General features: G+C 40.9%; 1 protein-coding gene across 3 annotated transcripts in view; it reads left to right on the top strand.

Annotated features, from left to right (window-relative positions):
- Positions 1-17,039, top strand: part of cep112 (centrosomal protein 112) — a 286,047-nt gene that overhangs the window by 62,578 nt on the left and 206,430 nt on the right. For all 3 annotated transcript variants that reach the window (XM_055653750.1, XM_055653748.1, XM_055653749.1), the window contains 3 exons: positions 564-641; positions 11,871-11,918; positions 12,934-13,011. In XM_055653750.1, coding sequence (XP_055509725.1) covers positions 564-641; positions 11,871-11,918; positions 12,934-13,011 — 204 coding nt within the window. The remainder of the gene's footprint in view (positions 1-563; positions 642-11,870; positions 11,919-12,933; positions 13,012-17,039) is intronic.

Here is a 17,039-nt window from a genome sequence, read left to right as displayed (position 1 = left end):
CTAAGTGCTCTGTTCTCATTACTAAATGCATATTTATTTGATTTATTTCAAAATAAACTCAAATGCTGCTGTTATTGTGTCATGATGATTATACAATGACAATCGAGATAGAGGAAAAGATTGTTCCCGATATAATGTTCACTGTTTTGGTTTACTTTTACCAACACATCTTTTCCTCTTCACTCTGTATTTACCCCTTTGCTCTTTCTGTTGTACTTGAGTTTGACTTGATTGTATTTCTATATAGTAATATCTGATCTGATTGGATAGCTTGCAAAGCAAAGCTTTTCACTGTACCTCCATACATGTGACGATAATAAACCTAAACCTAGATTGCCGAGAAAGATGAAGCTCCCCACACTGGAGTGGACAGTGGTGCGAAAATACGCTGCTCAACTTGTTATCAGAAGTTAAGACTTTAGCTCATGCCCTCACTTCATTTTCATCAGTCTCTTTTGAAACTTTTATGTAGGATACATTTGGAGGGATTTTTCAATTATCTCTCTGATACCTAAATTGTTGCTTGACAGTTGAATACAATTTTTTTTGGATTGTGTTCCCAGGTGGTTTCCGAACCCAGACCGGTTGCATCTTCTGATGACAGTGATTTTGAAGCAAGATTAAACAGTTGGAATCTTGGGGTATGTTCTGTTTGTCTGCTTTTGATTTTCATAACATATGCAGTATTTGCAAAACAAAAACAGACCACTTGGATCATGTTAGCTTTTTTGCTCCTTCACAGTTCTTTCATCTCGGTCTATCACGGCTTCTATTGTTTTCCTTCTCATAGGTTTGTCCAGCTTTCCCTTTGAACACCCATGCTAATTGCCTCAGCCCAGAGACTCGAGCCGGGCAAAGATATCTCTCTTAAATTCACTATTGTATTTTTTTAACTCTCTTGGATTTTCATCAACTCCCTAGTTCTGGGCTTCCTTGCATGTGGAAGATGTTTCTTCATGCTTACCTATGAAACTCTCCTTTTTTGTAATCTTAAACACCTCTATCATAACATCACTCGCTTCTCTCTTCTGAGCTGTCCCAGCTGTTAAATTTTCCGGTAGATATGACTTGAGTTCTGGTGTTGTGATGTAACTTTGTCTTCAGGGCTCTTATTTCCTTTTTATAATATGAACACCAGAATTATTTAGGGTATTCTAACGTGATCTTTTCCCCCCATAAGTTGTTTAGGTTGTCTTAGCTTTGTTGATTGTGACTATTACCTGACCATTCTGATCCAGAATATTTTTGTTGAATGGATTTCCAGCCAATGATTTCCTCCCATTGAAGACCTATTAACTCAGTTTGTGGTGCTATGTACTTTGTTTGTGAATAAATTATACATTGGACTTCCCTGATAATTATTTGTTTCTTGCAACTCCTAAAAATGATTGCTCCCTATTCTTTAGGGTGTCTCCTTCTTTTGATTTTTGTTCTCTTGAATCAAGTGCTTTTGTTATCAAGCACTCGCCGACAGAGGGTGCAGTTGAAGCATGGAGGGTGCATCGGAAGTCTCAGTTCTACCTCCATACAGCATTTATGTTAAGCATTTAATTATAGAATTTGTTGATTAAAACAAACACTTGCTTACACATTTCAATTTTGGGTTCAATAAAATTGATTTTTAAGTGTTTAATTATTTTTGCCTCGTTTTGATTGATATTGCGTTCAGAACTGCAAACTTAAGTAATGACAAAGAGTTAAAATTTTCTTTAATTCTCGGAACTCGGACAGATTTCTGGTTTGTCATATAAATAGAATAGCCAATAGCTGCACAATAGCGTTGCAGTTCAGTGACTAACTCAATTGAGAATACAATATTAGTAATAAACAGATCAAAGGGAATACAGTCATCCCATATCCTTTAGTTGTGGCTTTGCATGAGAGCAAATAGATTGGTATTGGCTTCTACAAACTTCAAAGTGATTTCAGTAGTCAGTGAAGGAGACACCACAAACAGCTGCACCACTGAACTGCTCTGGGAAATTTACTGGACTACAGAGGCGCAGAAGGCTACAGCTGTTGTGAAAGTACATAAGAAAATTTGGATCTCTTTGCGACTTTTTATAATTGTATGTTTGGTTATTATGCTTAAAATATCATTGTCATACAAAATACAACTAAACCCTGTCAGGCTTTAAACATATCCACCTAATTAAATAACATGGTGGCAACATTTAAAAAACAGAATTTGTGCCAGTGACAGTAAATCCTGGCAAGCAGTGGTGGGAGGAAAATTATTCATTCTCCGTTATCTGTCACAAAAAATTAATCTACTTTGCGAGAAAAGCAGTTTAAAGAGTCAACAACTAAATGAAATTGTCTGTCTGTACAAAAATACAAACAAATGCCAGGAGGCATAATCTCGTCAGTGTTCAAAGGATAGCAGTGAACAGCTTGAGCTTTGTTTTTGTGGTTTAGAATGGCAATTGAACTCTGATTAGAGGACAGATGTGACAGTCCTAGGCTTTCATTATTCTATGAATTAAAAAAATCATAAATGCTCATGATAGTAAATGTATGTGTTTTTAAGTACTCCCCTTGTTCTTTTAGTCTCTCTGCTGCACTTTTGTGAGTTCTGGCAGATGACAAACACCAATGGAACCATACCTTAGCAAATGCTGTAAGCCTTGGAAAAGGAATGGAGGAAACTGAATAGAAGCAAACACAAGACTCTTCAACAGAGATGCATTGTCATTTCCCGAATTCTGATGCCAAGGCATGATTTAAAAAATTATATATATTCAAGTTGTCAGGTTCCTGATTTTATCAATCTTAGGATAGATGGAGTTAGTTACCATCAAGTTCTCTCTCCATTGATGGCTAAGCCTTTAAGACTCTACTGTCAATTTCTGTCAAATCCTGGCTGAAGTCAAGATTGAGGTTCTGGAGATATTGCCATGAAGTCCTAATGCCACACCCTACTAGATACTCCACCAGGAACCGTAAAACTCGCAACTTCTACAACCTTGCTGGACGAGGATAGTAGATACATGGAAACACGTGTCACCTGCAGGTTCCTCTGGATCTTGTTCTTCATTGTCACTGTCTAAATCCTGGAGCCATTATGCAACAGTATTGCAAGTTGAAGGGAAAGCCGAGGACCCATGAACCTATCTTCAATGTCCGGACAGCAGTGGAGAGTCAACAACTTCAAGTTAGGCGCACAGACCTGTACTGGGCCCAATACATTAGTTCAATTGCAAAGAAAGCTCACCAATGTTTTTACTTACACCTAGGTTTGAGAGGATTCAACATTTCACTGAATATTGAGGTTGCACAAGTGTACAGCGGTGAGCATACTGACTGGGTGCAGCATGGCCTGGTTCGCGAGGCTGCAGAAAATGGTGAACTTTGTCAGGTCCATCACGGGTATCGTGAAGGGACCTACAGGAAGCTCTGCCTCAAAAAGGCAGCTAATATCGTCAAATACTCTCATCTGAGGCTCTCATCTCGCTGCTGCCACTTGGAAGAAGGCATAGGAGCCTGAGAACTGTTACCTCCAAGTTCAAGATCAAACTGCTTCCTATCAACTATCAGGCTCTTGAACCAGTGCACAACCCTAATCGTAATCCTTCCTCAGCACCGAACTATGGACTCTTGTGCTATGTACTTTGGTTCGCACTATTATGATCTGGTTCCCTTGTATAATTGGTAATTTATTGTAGTATTGATTATTCTATATCTATTGTTGTGCGTTGTGTTTAATATGCCTGTGATGTTGCAGCACATAGAATTCATTGTGCTGGTCCTGGTGCATGTAACAATTAAATATTAACATCACCAAATACTCTATCAAACTTCCAAAGACAGTGGTGGAGAGCATACTGACTGTTTGCTTCACGGCCTGATTTTGTATTTCAAATGCTCAGGAATGAAGGAGGCTATGATGAAGATGGGCATTGCTCAGTTTATCGTGAATATCAACTCATCAATGAAAGGATCTCCTGTAAGCACTGCCCCAAGAAGGCAGCTGACATCGTCAAAGACCCACACTATCCTGGCCACGCTCTCATCTCGTTGCTATTATCAGGAAGATGGTACTGAAGCCAGAGTAACTTTATCTCCAGGATCAAGTACTGCTTCTTCCTGTCAACCATCAGACTGTTGACCAACCACTTACCACAACCCTACCACGGCACTGAACTATTATGGACGTTGCACAAACGTCGCTCTATATGTTGACCTGCAATGTCATGGTCTGAATTACGTCAAGTAGCTGATAATCTTGTATAATTATTTGTGTTGTTACTTTTAATGTGTCTGTAAATCTGCAGCAAGTAAGAATTACATTGTTCCAGCTCCAATGCATTTGATAATTACTTTGCCAAATGGGTAGATCTACATTTCCCCATATTATACTCCTATATATATATGTGTGTGGGTGTGTGTGTGTAATGTAGTATAAATTTGGCAGTGATTAATTATATATCACTTCATAGCCTCCTTTTGTCCTCTTCATAGCTTACTTGTACCTGTCTTTGTGTCATGAACCATATGTTGAGCGTCCTATCCAAGTCAGTTATGTAAATTGTTTGAAGTTGAGACACTGATCCCTGAGGCATAACACTTGTATCGTGTGAACCAGAAAAGACCCGTTTGTGTCTTTTCTTGTACAATCATCCTTCAATCCACAACAATATATTTTTGAGCTTTTTATGATCTTTTATTATAGCATGGGCTTTATTTATCCATTGTTGGTGTGCCAGAGAAGCACTTTTTTAAATGTATTAATGTTGCAGGAGGCAGTCAATGAATTCCCTGTTTTTGAGCTTGTGTCAAGGTTTACAGCAGACCTTTGTGTCGCCACGTACAATCCTTGCCATTTGTATATTGTACAAACTCCTATTCCAAATCCATTTGGTGGAGACTTAAGATCTGCTTGGTTGTTAACATGTTCATGTGCATTTTTGCTCTGAACCTCAATGTTTTTAAAAATGCCAGCAGGACCAGCAGTCTGAATAGTGTCCTAACCAGAATTGTCACCTGTCCATTCCTTCCACAGATGCTGCCTATCCCACTAAATTAATCCATCACTTTGTGGTTTAAATGAGAACAGCATTCCCAGCTTGATTTGAATGGGGTTCAAAATATGAATCCACTACTCTTCCTGTAATATCAGGGATTATTGAAACGGGTTTACCAAGAGCTTATTTTAACATTGAGGAATGACAAACTGCTATTATTTATTCCAGTCCTAACACATTTGTGAATTATGCAGGCTCACTCATTTATGGTCCGTAGTTAAACTCTGAGCATCTTCATGATGGATTTTAGTTTGGATAGCGTTGATACCAAGATTTCATTGGTGCATAAAATGAAATTGTGTACTTGCTTCTCTGACTTTTTCGTCAGTCTCCAATAATTTTCAGGCTTAGACATGTTTCTTAGGTTGAAGTACTATTCACATATTATTGAATACTTTCTAACCTGAAGGTGTGATGAGACTTGATTAATGTGCACAGGCTTGAAATTTAATTAGTAAAGTGCTGTTATTTAATAACTAAATTATTTGACATCTCCATAGGGTAATAATTGAGAGTCTCGACACCCTTGTCATTCATTGTTCAGGTAACAAGGTGTAAGAAACAGAAAAACAAGGTGCCGTTAAAGTGTAATATTTATAATTATCCTTAGGTGATAATATAACACGCAGTTGGAGTGGGACCTGCTGAATCATCTTAATGTTATTTGGAAATGGTGTATTAGAGTACATAGTTCATTACTGATCTCTGCAGGAGTTCCCAGAGGTAGGATAATGCCCAAGGACTAACCTTAATCTCCTTGCTTTAATTATAAGGCCAGAAGTAGGGACGTTGGCTGATGATTGCACAACGTTTGGATTTATTCAGGATTCCTCAGCTATTGAAGCCACCCATGGCCAAAGGCTGATCAAGTTTCAAAAGGAGATCAGGTGTGGCTGTGTTCCTTCTATCACCCTGGTCATTGGCTTTTCTCTCTTTTACCTACTAGAAGATAACAGGATTGAATGTCTGGACATCCAAGTTCTTCCTCACTGCTGTTGGTCTCCTGAACCAATCACTTCTTTCACCACCCAGCATGTAGTCTTCGAGTCAAGAGAGCTTAATCTTCATGTGCACTGGAAATGGGACAATAAAATTCTTACTGGCTGCAGCTTTGTACACACATAAACACAGCAACACAATAAATAAATAAATATCCAATACAACATAGAATAATACATTCCTGATGCACAATGCTTGTGCAAGATGTTGGTGAGGCCATGTGAAGTATCGTGTTTAGTTTTGGTCACGCTGCTACCTGTACAGGAAAGATACATTAATCTAGAAACGGTGCAGAGAAGATTCATGAGGATGTTGACAGGACTTGAGGGCCTGAACCACAGGGAGAGTTTGGGCAGGCTTGGACTTTATTCCTTGGAGCTAAAGAGACAGGAATTATCTTACAGAGGTGTGTAGAGTCTTGAGGGGAATATATATGGTGAATGTACTGTCTTTTCCCCCCAGCATTGGGGAATCAAGAACCAGAGGGCTTAGGTTTAAGGTGTAAGGGGAAAGATTTAATTGGAACATGAGGGACGACATTTTCACACGGGCAACAAACGCATGGGAAGACCACCGTCTGCAAGTTGCTCTACAAACTACTCACCATTCTAACTGAAATATTTGGCTTCAATATCACTGGGTCAATATCCTGTGAATTCTCTCTTGATAGCATTGTGGGCATACTCGCTTCTCAAGAAATGCGGAAGGGAGCACACCACCACCTTCTCATTTGTAGCTTGAAGGTTCAATGCTGGTTCAGTGAAGCCCATATCCCTTGAATGAATTTTAAAATCATATTTCTGCAAAAGTACTTTATATTTGAAATGCTCAGCTCAGAATGACCTGACCCTTCAGAATTGTGACAATTTGCAGCTAGCCTTTGAAAATCATTTTTAAGAATTAAGCTAATAAAATGTTTGATCAAAATCTTTTAAAAGATCATTTTCTGGAAAAGATTTGAATTGATACTTGAGATTTCACTGACCCAAAATTAATTCATGAATTAAGACCCAACCAAATCCAATTGTTTCTTGGATCAGAAACTTATTTTTGCATGTTGAATGTGGTGTCAAGAAGATCGAGAGAGTTTAATTATCATATGTACCGGCAATGAACAATGCTTGCTGCAGCTAAACAGGCACGTTAATGCAGTAACACAGATAAATATATAATACTCAATGATACAATAAATGAACATCCGGTGAATTAGTAAATCAGTGGTCACTTTTCCTGTACATAACATACATTTGTTCTTGGATATTTTGGCTGAGGTATTTGTAGCTAGGACATGTTGACTGAAAACGTGCAATAAAATGAGAATGATGCCTGGAATGGGAAGGATATATTTTCAGGTAGTTTTGGGCAGAAGGGTGGACTTGTATTCCCTGTAGTTTTGAAGAGTGAGACTTTACTTGAGACTTTAGAGATGCAGCGTGGAAACAGGCCATTTGGCCCACTACCTCTGCGCAGACCAGCAAATATCCTGTACACTAGCACTAACCTACACTAGTGTGGGGAACAGTTTACAATTTTACTAAAGCCAATTAACCTACAAACCTCTGTCTTAGTGTGGGAGGAAACCGGAGCACCCAGAGAAAACCCACATGATCACAGGGAGAACGTACAGACTGTGTACAGACAGAACCTGGGTCTCTGGTGCTGTAAGGCAGCTAACCTAGTACTGCACCACTATGCCATCCTGATTGATACATGCAGTATTCTGAAGAGTGGAAAGGATGGACGCAGAAAGTACATTTCTGTTCGTCAGAGAATCTAGAATTAGGCCACTGCTTAAAAATAATGTGTTTCCTATTTAATACAGAAATGACGAGAATCTTCTTTTCAGAGGATCGTGATGCTTTGGAATATTATTCTGCAAAGGACGATTGAAGCAGAGTCTGAAAATTTTTAAGACCGAAGTAGATATGCTCTTTTCAATCAAGGGAGTGAAAGGTCATTGTGGATAGACAGTTATGTGATATTGAGATTGTAATCACATCAGCTAATTAGCTATAATCAGCTAAAACATTTCTATAAGGCGGTGGTCAGGCTGCATTTGGAGTATTGTGTCCAATTTTGGGCACCATATCTGAGGAAGGATGTGCTAGCTCTGGGGAGGGTCCAAATGAGATTTACAAGAATGTGGGTTATCATATGATGAGCGTATGACAGCACTGGGCCTTTACTCGCTGGAGTTTGGAAGGATGAGGTGGGACCTCATTGAAACTTATCGAATAGTGAAAGGCTTGAATAGAGTCGATGTGGAGAGGATGCTTCCACTAGTGTGGGAGAGTCTAGGACTAGAGGTCATAGCCTCAGAATTAAAGGACATTCCTTTAAGAGGGAGATGAGGAATTTTTTTAGTCAGAGGGTGGTGAATCTGTGGAATCCTTCGCCACAGAAGGCTGTGGAGGCCAAGTCAATGGATATTTTTATGGCAGAGATAGATTCTTGATTAGTACGGGTGCCAGGGGAGAAGGCAGGAGAATGGGGTTAGGAGGGAGAGATAGATCAGCCATGATTGAATATTGGAGTAGACTTGATGAGCCAAATGGCCTAATTCTGTTCCTATCACTTATGATCTTAGCTATGATCTTATTAAATGGCAGAGCAGGTCCGAGCAATTGTGTGGCCTACTCCAGCATATAATTCACATGTTTATAGCAAATGGCTCCACTGGTGTTGATTACCTTCAGTTACCACACTTGAGAAGATGCTATGAATGTGTGGGCCCAGACAGCCATGGATGGCACTATTGTGTTCAAATAATATTGGTTCAGGAACATTTCAGGAAGACTTTATTGGAATTCTCCTTAGTTTAATACAAATTCTCAGTATAAATTAGAAGCATTCTTGCTCAATTAATTTAATACAGAGAATGGTGAGGTGTTTCATTTTGGGAAGTCACACATGGGCAGGACGTACACAGTGAATAGTTATCTTCTGGGGAGTGTTGTAGAGCAGAGGGCTCTAGGAATGCTTATGAATGATTCCTTGAAGTTGGAGTTGCAGGTTGATAGGGTGGTCAAGAAGGCTTTTGGCACATTGGCCTTCATCAGGCAGAGTATTGTACAGAAGTTGGGAGGTCATGCAACAGTTATATAAGACGTTGGAGAGGCCGCATTAAGAGTATTGTGTTCAGTTCTGGGCACTGTGTTATAGGAAAGATATTGTCAAGCTGGAAAGGGTACAGAGAAGATTTACAAGGATGTTGTCAGAACTAGAGGGTCTGAGCTATAGGGAGAGGTTTAGTAGGCTGGGACTCTATGACTTGGACCGCTGGAGGATGAGGGAGTGATCTTATAGAGGGGTATAAAAGGAATAGATCAGGTAGGTGCACAGAATGTCTTGCCCAGAGTAGGTGGGCAAAGTAGGACATAGGCTTAAGGTGAAGGGGATAAGATTTAATAGGAATCTGAGGGATATTTTTTTCACACAAAGGGTGCTGGATGTATGGAACAAGCTGACAGAGGAGGTAGTTGAGGCAGAGACTATCTCAACTTTTATGAAACAGAGAGGTACATGGATAGGACAGGTTTGGCGGGATATGGGCCAAACGCGGACAGGTGGGACTAGTGTAGCTGGGACATGTTGAACGGTGTAGGCATTGGACCAAAGGGCCTGTTTCCGCGCTGTATCACTGTATTACTATTAAGTGTCGTAGATAAAGACTTCCTTGATAAAAAGCAGTATATGAGCTCTGACCAGACAGCCAACTGAACCTATCCGTAGTTAGTCACTGTCTGTGATTGCTAGCATCCACGACATTAGTTGACTTCAGCCAAAGTAAGATAAATGAGCAGCCTGACAAAAAACAGCTGGTGGGAGACAACAAGACAAAGTTATCAACTTCAGGAGGCTGGTGGAGTACAAGCCAATTGGCATCAATGGTGCTGAAGTGGAAATGGTTGAGAGTTTTAAGTTCCTTGGAGTTAATACTGCCAACGACCAACCGCATTGATACAACAACCATGAAGGGACACCAACGTCTCGACTTACTTAGTCGACTGAGGAAATTCAGCATGTCTCCAATGACTCTTACAAACTTTGAAAGATGCATTGAAAACATACGGTCGGGTTGTATCACAGCTTAGTTTTGGAACAGCTCTGGCAAGACTGCAAAATATTGCACAGAGTTGTGAATGTAGCCCAGTCCATCACACATCCGACTCCTCACCATCGACTCCATTTACAGTTCACACAGCTTCGGAAAGGCAACCAATATAATCAAAGATGTCCCAACTTGGTCATTTTCCTTTCTCCTTGCTCCTGTTGGGCAAAAGGTACAGCAGCATGAAAGTGCACACCACCAGGCTTGGGAACAGCTGCCTCGCCAGTGTTAGGCTTCTGAATTGTCCTTCCATAAGACAGGGTGCTGTCTAAATCACCTCTACCCATTGCAGATATTGAATTCTGTCCCTGGACTGATGAGCTACAATGTTGAGGACTACTGTATATTCTGCACTCTGTATCTTCCCCTTTGCTTAACCTGAGTTTGACTTGATTGTATTTATATATAGTATTATCTGATCTTATTTAATAGCAGGCAAAACTAAGCTTTTCACTGTACCTCAGTACATGTGAAATAATAAATCTAGGCCAAAACTAAAGAACTGGGGTATGGTTGGGGCTGGGTTTGAAGTGAGCCATGTTTCCGAGGACTTCTCGAATTTCAGGTAGTACTTACTGTCTCCTCCCCCTCTCAGCTCTCCCTCTAGCCCTCTGGCTCCTCCTCTTCCTTTCTTCTTCCCGCCACCCCACCCTCACATCAGTCTGAAGAAGAGTTTCGGCCCGAAACGTTGCCTATTTCCTTCGGTCCATAGATGCTGCCTCTCCCGCTGAGTTTCTCCAACATTTTTGTCTACCTTCATGTTTCCAAGTTGAGTTTGCTTTCTCTTATTCTAAATGTGGAGTTGGTGGTGGCTGGTGAGATTGTCAATACATTTGTCAACCATTGACTGTTTTATTACAGGAAGGTTGAGTCAAGTTTGTTTATGGAAAAGAAGCACAATTTGGATTTATTACTTTATGTATTTCGCAACCTCAATAGCTATATACATTATCATTGGTCTATCATAAAAAAACATGTAGTAAATTATAACAACAATCGAGGGGCATTCAGCCAGACAAGTCCACAGATGGGGAATAGAGGGATACAGACCATGTGCAGACAGTCTGAAGAAGTCTCGACCCGGAACGTCACCGATTCCTTCGCTGCCTCACCCGCTGAGTTTCTCCAGCAATTTTGTCTACCTTCGATTTTTCCAGCATCAGCAGTTCTTTCTTAAACATGTGCAGACAGTTGATATCAGATTGGCATCATGGTCAGGACAAAGGTGGTGGGCTGAACAGACTGTTCCTTAGCCGTACTGTTCTACGTTCTATAGAACAAACAGACATGAGATTATTGGCTATTTTAATTTTCCATTAATACCATATTTGCATTATGGCAATGGCTTTTATATCAATGGTTTAGACCAGTGAACAAAGACACCACCCGAAATAGCACTAGGCTGGGAAGCCAAAACACTATGCGATTACTATTACTTGAGTTTAAATATTTGCTGTGTTGGCCTTGAAATATGGACCAATAAAAGAACCAGTTAAATCTCACCTCTTTTTGTTTAGGAAGTGAAGATTTTATTATCTTGTTTTGGGATTGGGTAGGATTTGAGTAATAATCTCAATATGGGCAAATACTCCAAAATCAATTACGACTGGTTAGAAACAAATTGCACTGTCGGCAAGCTTTGCCTCGAAGTTGGTTGACAGTGTGTTTGAGAGTTAAATGGGGAAAATGAGACCTCCACAATCAGTAACAATTTTGGCATTATTTTTGTTTTTCAGATTGAAAACCCCAGATATTTACGAGAAAAACCAATATCTTTGTCTCCGGTAGGTGTTTGATTCCCAAATGATCACGGCTCAGGAGATTGAGGAGACAAATACATAAAATTCCGATAATCCACCCTCTGACTATTCTCAAATACTGATGTGTTCGGCATCCGTCTCACCAAGTGAGGTTTGCCCGTGCTCCTGTTCAACTCAACAGGTTCATACTTTCTGTGTCTCCATTCCATTCACAAAGTCCCGGTTCACACATTCATTTTCCATTCACTGGGGTCTTAATTCCAGTGCTCCCTTTCCACTTAAGGGGATCTCTGTTTTCTTGCACACCTTCCACTCACTGCATCCCACCTTGTTCCACTCACCTGGACCTGGTTCCCACGCTCTCCACTCACATGGGACCCAGTTTCCACTCCCATTCTTCTTCTTCTTTAGTGTGGCGTGCACAGCCTAAAGTTGTTGGACAACTTGTTCTATTTGATGTTACGTTTGTGCACGTCGAGTTGATTGCATTAGTCGAAACAGGACGGACCACATGAAGGTTGCAATCTTCCACCCCGCTCCCATTCTGCTCGTCTGGGACTTGGTCCCCATTTCCCCTCTCCACTCACCTGGGACCATCGCGGTGCCCACGCTCTCTCTTCAATCACCTATCACTCAATTCCCACGCTCCTTTCCCACTCACCTGGGATCCGGTTACCAAGCTCCCTTTCCACTGGGACAGGAATCCCACGCCCCTTTCCCACTTACTGGTTCCTGCGTTCTCTTACCATGGCAACCAGCTTTCATGCTCCCTTTAAACTCACCTGGTTCACTGGAAATGTTATAATAATACAGTATTGCGTCTATAAAAGTGTATTGGAATATTAATAGAAAGAACAGCTAGTGGTCCAGAGAGTCGACTAATCCGGCCCCACAAATGTCTTAAGGATGCCAGATTATTGTGGTTTTACGTACCTGAAATCTGCATTATGAAATTGAGACTCACAAACGCTTCCTCACCTTCCAATACCACGATCTTTTTCCAATGAACTCAATATGTTGTTTTCTTATTTTTCTGTAGATTTTACCTCAAGCAAACCTTGGAAATGTTAGCACATTCATCAGTGATCAGACTCAAGTTCGAATGCATGAAAAAGAGGTGAGAATGTATGTGTGCTTAATGTCTAATGTACCTTAAACAGCAGGACCTATTCATGTGATGATCAACAATATAAATTCCTCTTCTCCACCTTAAATATTGTTGCATTGTATGAAGATTTTTGCTGGTTCCAAAGTGCCATTTGCAGCTGAGTTGATTAGAAGAAGTTAATTTCAGACACACAGAATAGGAATAATTGGCATCACAAATGGTAACGTGTTTTGGTTTGAGTTTCCAACTTGACAGAATTGTTGTGGTCTGCTCAAAGAAAAATATTGCACTGCTCTTTTGGCCTACTGAATGCAGAACTTAACATCTGATCTATGACAGAAAGATCTTGCCACATATTGAAAGCCAATTGGGGCAATAGATATGGTGTCATAATTGGCCTTCTGGACTACAAGGGGAAGAATCAGTAGACAGAGGGAACTGCAGATGCTGCGATCTTGAGCAAAAATCACAAAGTGCTGGAATAACTCAGCGGGTCAGGCAGCATCTGTGGAGAACATGGATAAGCGATATTTTGGATCTTCAGGCTGGGTCCCAAAGTTCCATTCCGGGAAAGAATCAGCTTGGTCTTCCAAAGATCTTTTACCATCCAGCAAATGGATTAACATTTTTAAGTGCAAGTTTATACTTGGGTATAATGTTCAGGCACCATAAATGTTCTACTTCTATTTGAAGCATTGTGCTTTTGTCCAATGTTTTAATGGACTGCAATGGAATTGAAACCTACCAACGTCACGAGAAAAGAAGATAAAAACAGACTCATGAGGATTGAAAGTTCATGCATTAGTTGAATATTTTGGGAATGTCATCTATTGTTTGGTAACATCTGCAAGACGAATTGGTCAATGTTACTAAACTGTAGAAAATAAATTACTGTGAGATGCTGTCTGGTAGTTACTAACTAATTCTGAATATTATGGTGATGTGATTAATTTGTCCTTCTCTCCATGTTTCAATGTTTATCTTTGATTTGTGTTTAATAATGAAATTATTCAATAAGGTGCTGCTCGGAAGGTGTTGGAGGTGTGTTTCAATGTATCAGTGCAGAATTCTGATAACTGGTCAAGTTCAATGTTTAAACACATCTAATATAATAACTTTAATAATACCTTTATTTATAAAGCACTTTAAACAACTGCAGTTGCCACAAAGTGCTGTACATGAGAACTCATGGACAAGAAGTTATTACAAACCATTAAAAACCGTAAAACAAAGGACTATAAAACAGTAAAAATTAAAAGACATTAAAAGCACTAAAAACAGGAGCAATGTCTCATTGGAATGTCTCATCTGGACAGGTACATGGACAGGAAAGGTTTAGAGGGATATTGGCTGAATGCAGGCAGGTGGGACTAGTTGAGTTAAGCACCTTGGTTGACAGGGACAAGTTCGACCGAGGGGTCTGTTTCCGTGCGGGATAAATCTCTGACTCTATGCTATTGGCTGTTACATATTTTAAACTGGAATCAGGTTGCAGCGAGCAGGGTGTCAGAGGGCATGCAGAAAATGAGAAAGGCTCCACATCATAGTTGCTGTTGTCCCACCTCCTGTCACCATGATACTCTGCTCCCTTTGATCAAGTGCTTATGGATCCCAGGGTTACTTCTGTTTTCCATACCCAGACCTGCGTCATGTGGAGAATGTCACAGTGCTTGTTTGTACTCTGTATACAAGCAGTGCCATCCACTAGCATACTGTAGGTGCTGTTGTTTTCAATGGATAAACCCAGTCTCGTGTATATACAGCTGCGTGCTTAGGTATCTTCTGATGAATGGAACCTTAATTTTTCAGTGCAAAAATTAAAGATGAAAGTTTGTTAATAGTTAGAATTGGTTTGTTAATAGATCTGAAGAGGGATCCCGACCCAAATCATCACATCCATGCTCTCTAGAGATGCTGCCTGAGCCGCTGAGTTACTCCTGCACATTGTGTCCTTACTTGTTGTTACATTATATAATCTAGCATGAATTATTTTGTAAAAAGCAATTGCTGTAATGTAGGGAAGCCAAGGGGGACATTTGTGATCCTATGATTCTCAGTAAATACAGAATCTTGCATTATTTGGAGTGTGTTTCATAGCACCAGCACATTGATTCATAGAATGATACAGTGTGGAAACAGGCCCTTTGGTCCAAATCGCCCACACTGGCCTGCACTTGGTCCATATCCCCCCAAACCTAACTATCCATGTACCCGTCTAACTGTTTCTTAAACGATGGGATAGTCCTAGCCTCAACTATCTCCTCTGGCAGCTTGTTCCATATACCCACCAACCATTGTGTGATAAAGTTACCCCTAGGATTCCTATTAAATCTTTTCCCCTTCACCTTGAACCTATGTCCCCTGGTCCTCAATTCCCCTACTCTGGGCAAAAGACTTTGTGCATCCACCTGATCTATTCCTCTCATGATTTATAAACCTCTATAAGATCTCCCCTCGTCCTCCTGCGCTCCATGGAATAGAGACCCAGCCTACTCAACCTCTACATATAGCTCACACCCTTTAGTCCTGGCAACATCCCCTCATAAATCTTTTCTGAACCCTTTCAAACTTGACAATATCTTTCCTATAACATGGTGCCCAGACCACAATATTCTAAATGCGGTCTCACCAACGTCTTATACAACTGCAACATGACCTCCCAACTTCTATACTCAATACTCTGACTGATAAAGGCCAAAGTGCCAAAAGCCTTTTTGACCACCTTATCTACCTGCGACTCGACCTTCAAGGAACCATGCACCTGTACTCCTAGATCCCTCTGCTCTACAACACTACCCAGAGGCCTTCCATTTATTGTGTATGTCCTGCCCTTGTTCGACGTCCCAAAATGCAACACCTCACACTTCTCTGTATTAAATTTCATCCACCATTCCTCTGCCCACCTGGCCGGTCGATCCAGATCCTCCTGCAATCTTTCACAACCATCTTCACTATCTGCAAAACAACTAACTTTTGTATCATCAACAAACTTGCTAATCTTGCCCTGTATGTTCTCATCCAAATCATTGATGTAGATGACAAACAGTAACGGGCCCAGCACCGAACCCTGAGGCACACCACTAGTCACAGGCATCCAGTCTGAGAAGCAACCTTCCACCATTACCCTCTGCATGGAGCCAATTTGCTATCCATTAAGCTATCTCTCCTTGGATCCCATGCGATCTAATCATCCAGAGCAGCCTACCATGCAGAACCTTGTCGAACGCCTTGCTGAAGTCCATGTACACATCATCTACAGCTCTGCCCTTATCAACCATTTTGGTCACGTTTTCAAAACAATCAATCAGATTTGTGAGACATGACCTCCCACGTACAAAACCATGCTAACTATCCCTCATCAGCCCTTACCTGTTCGAATGCCTGTATACCCTATCCCTCAGAATACTCTCCAATAACTTACCAACTACAGATGTTAAGCTCATCAGCCTATAGTTCCCAGCATTTTCCCTGCAGCCCTTCTTGAAAAGAGGCACAACATTTGCCACCCTCCCGTCTTCCGGCACCTCTCCTGTATTTAAGGACGACTCGTAAATTTCAACCAGAGCTCCAGCTATTTCCTGTCTAGTTTCCCACAATATCCTCGGATATTTCAGATCAGGCCCTGGAGATTTGTCTACCTTCAAACACGACAATACCTTCAGTATTTCTTCTACAGTAACCCTGACTGCTCTCAAGGCACTTCCGGCGACTGCTCCAATTTCCTCCATCCTACTGTCTTTCTCCTCGGTAAATACAGAGGAGAAATACTGATTTAGGACCTTGCCCATCTCCTGTGGCTCCACACAGAGGTGACCGCTTTGATTCCTGAGAGGTCCCACTCTCTCTCTAAATGCCTTTTTCTCCCTTATGTATTTATAAAATAGTTTGGGATTGTCCTTAATGCAACCCGCCAGAGCTATCTCCTGGCCCTTTTTTGCCCTTCTGATTTCCTTTTTTAGTTTACTCCTTAGTTCCCGAATCTCCTCCAGGGATGCACTTGCTCCCAGCTGCCTATACCTGTCCCATGCATCCCATGT

This window comes from Leucoraja erinacea, chromosome 23 (assembly GCF_028641065.1).
Source record: "Leucoraja erinacea ecotype New England chromosome 23, Leri_hhj_1, whole genome shotgun sequence".
Taxonomy (NCBI): Eukaryota; Metazoa; Chordata; class Chondrichthyes; order Rajiformes; family Rajidae; genus Leucoraja; species Leucoraja erinaceus.
This window is presented reverse-complemented; position numbering and strand designations above follow the sequence as displayed.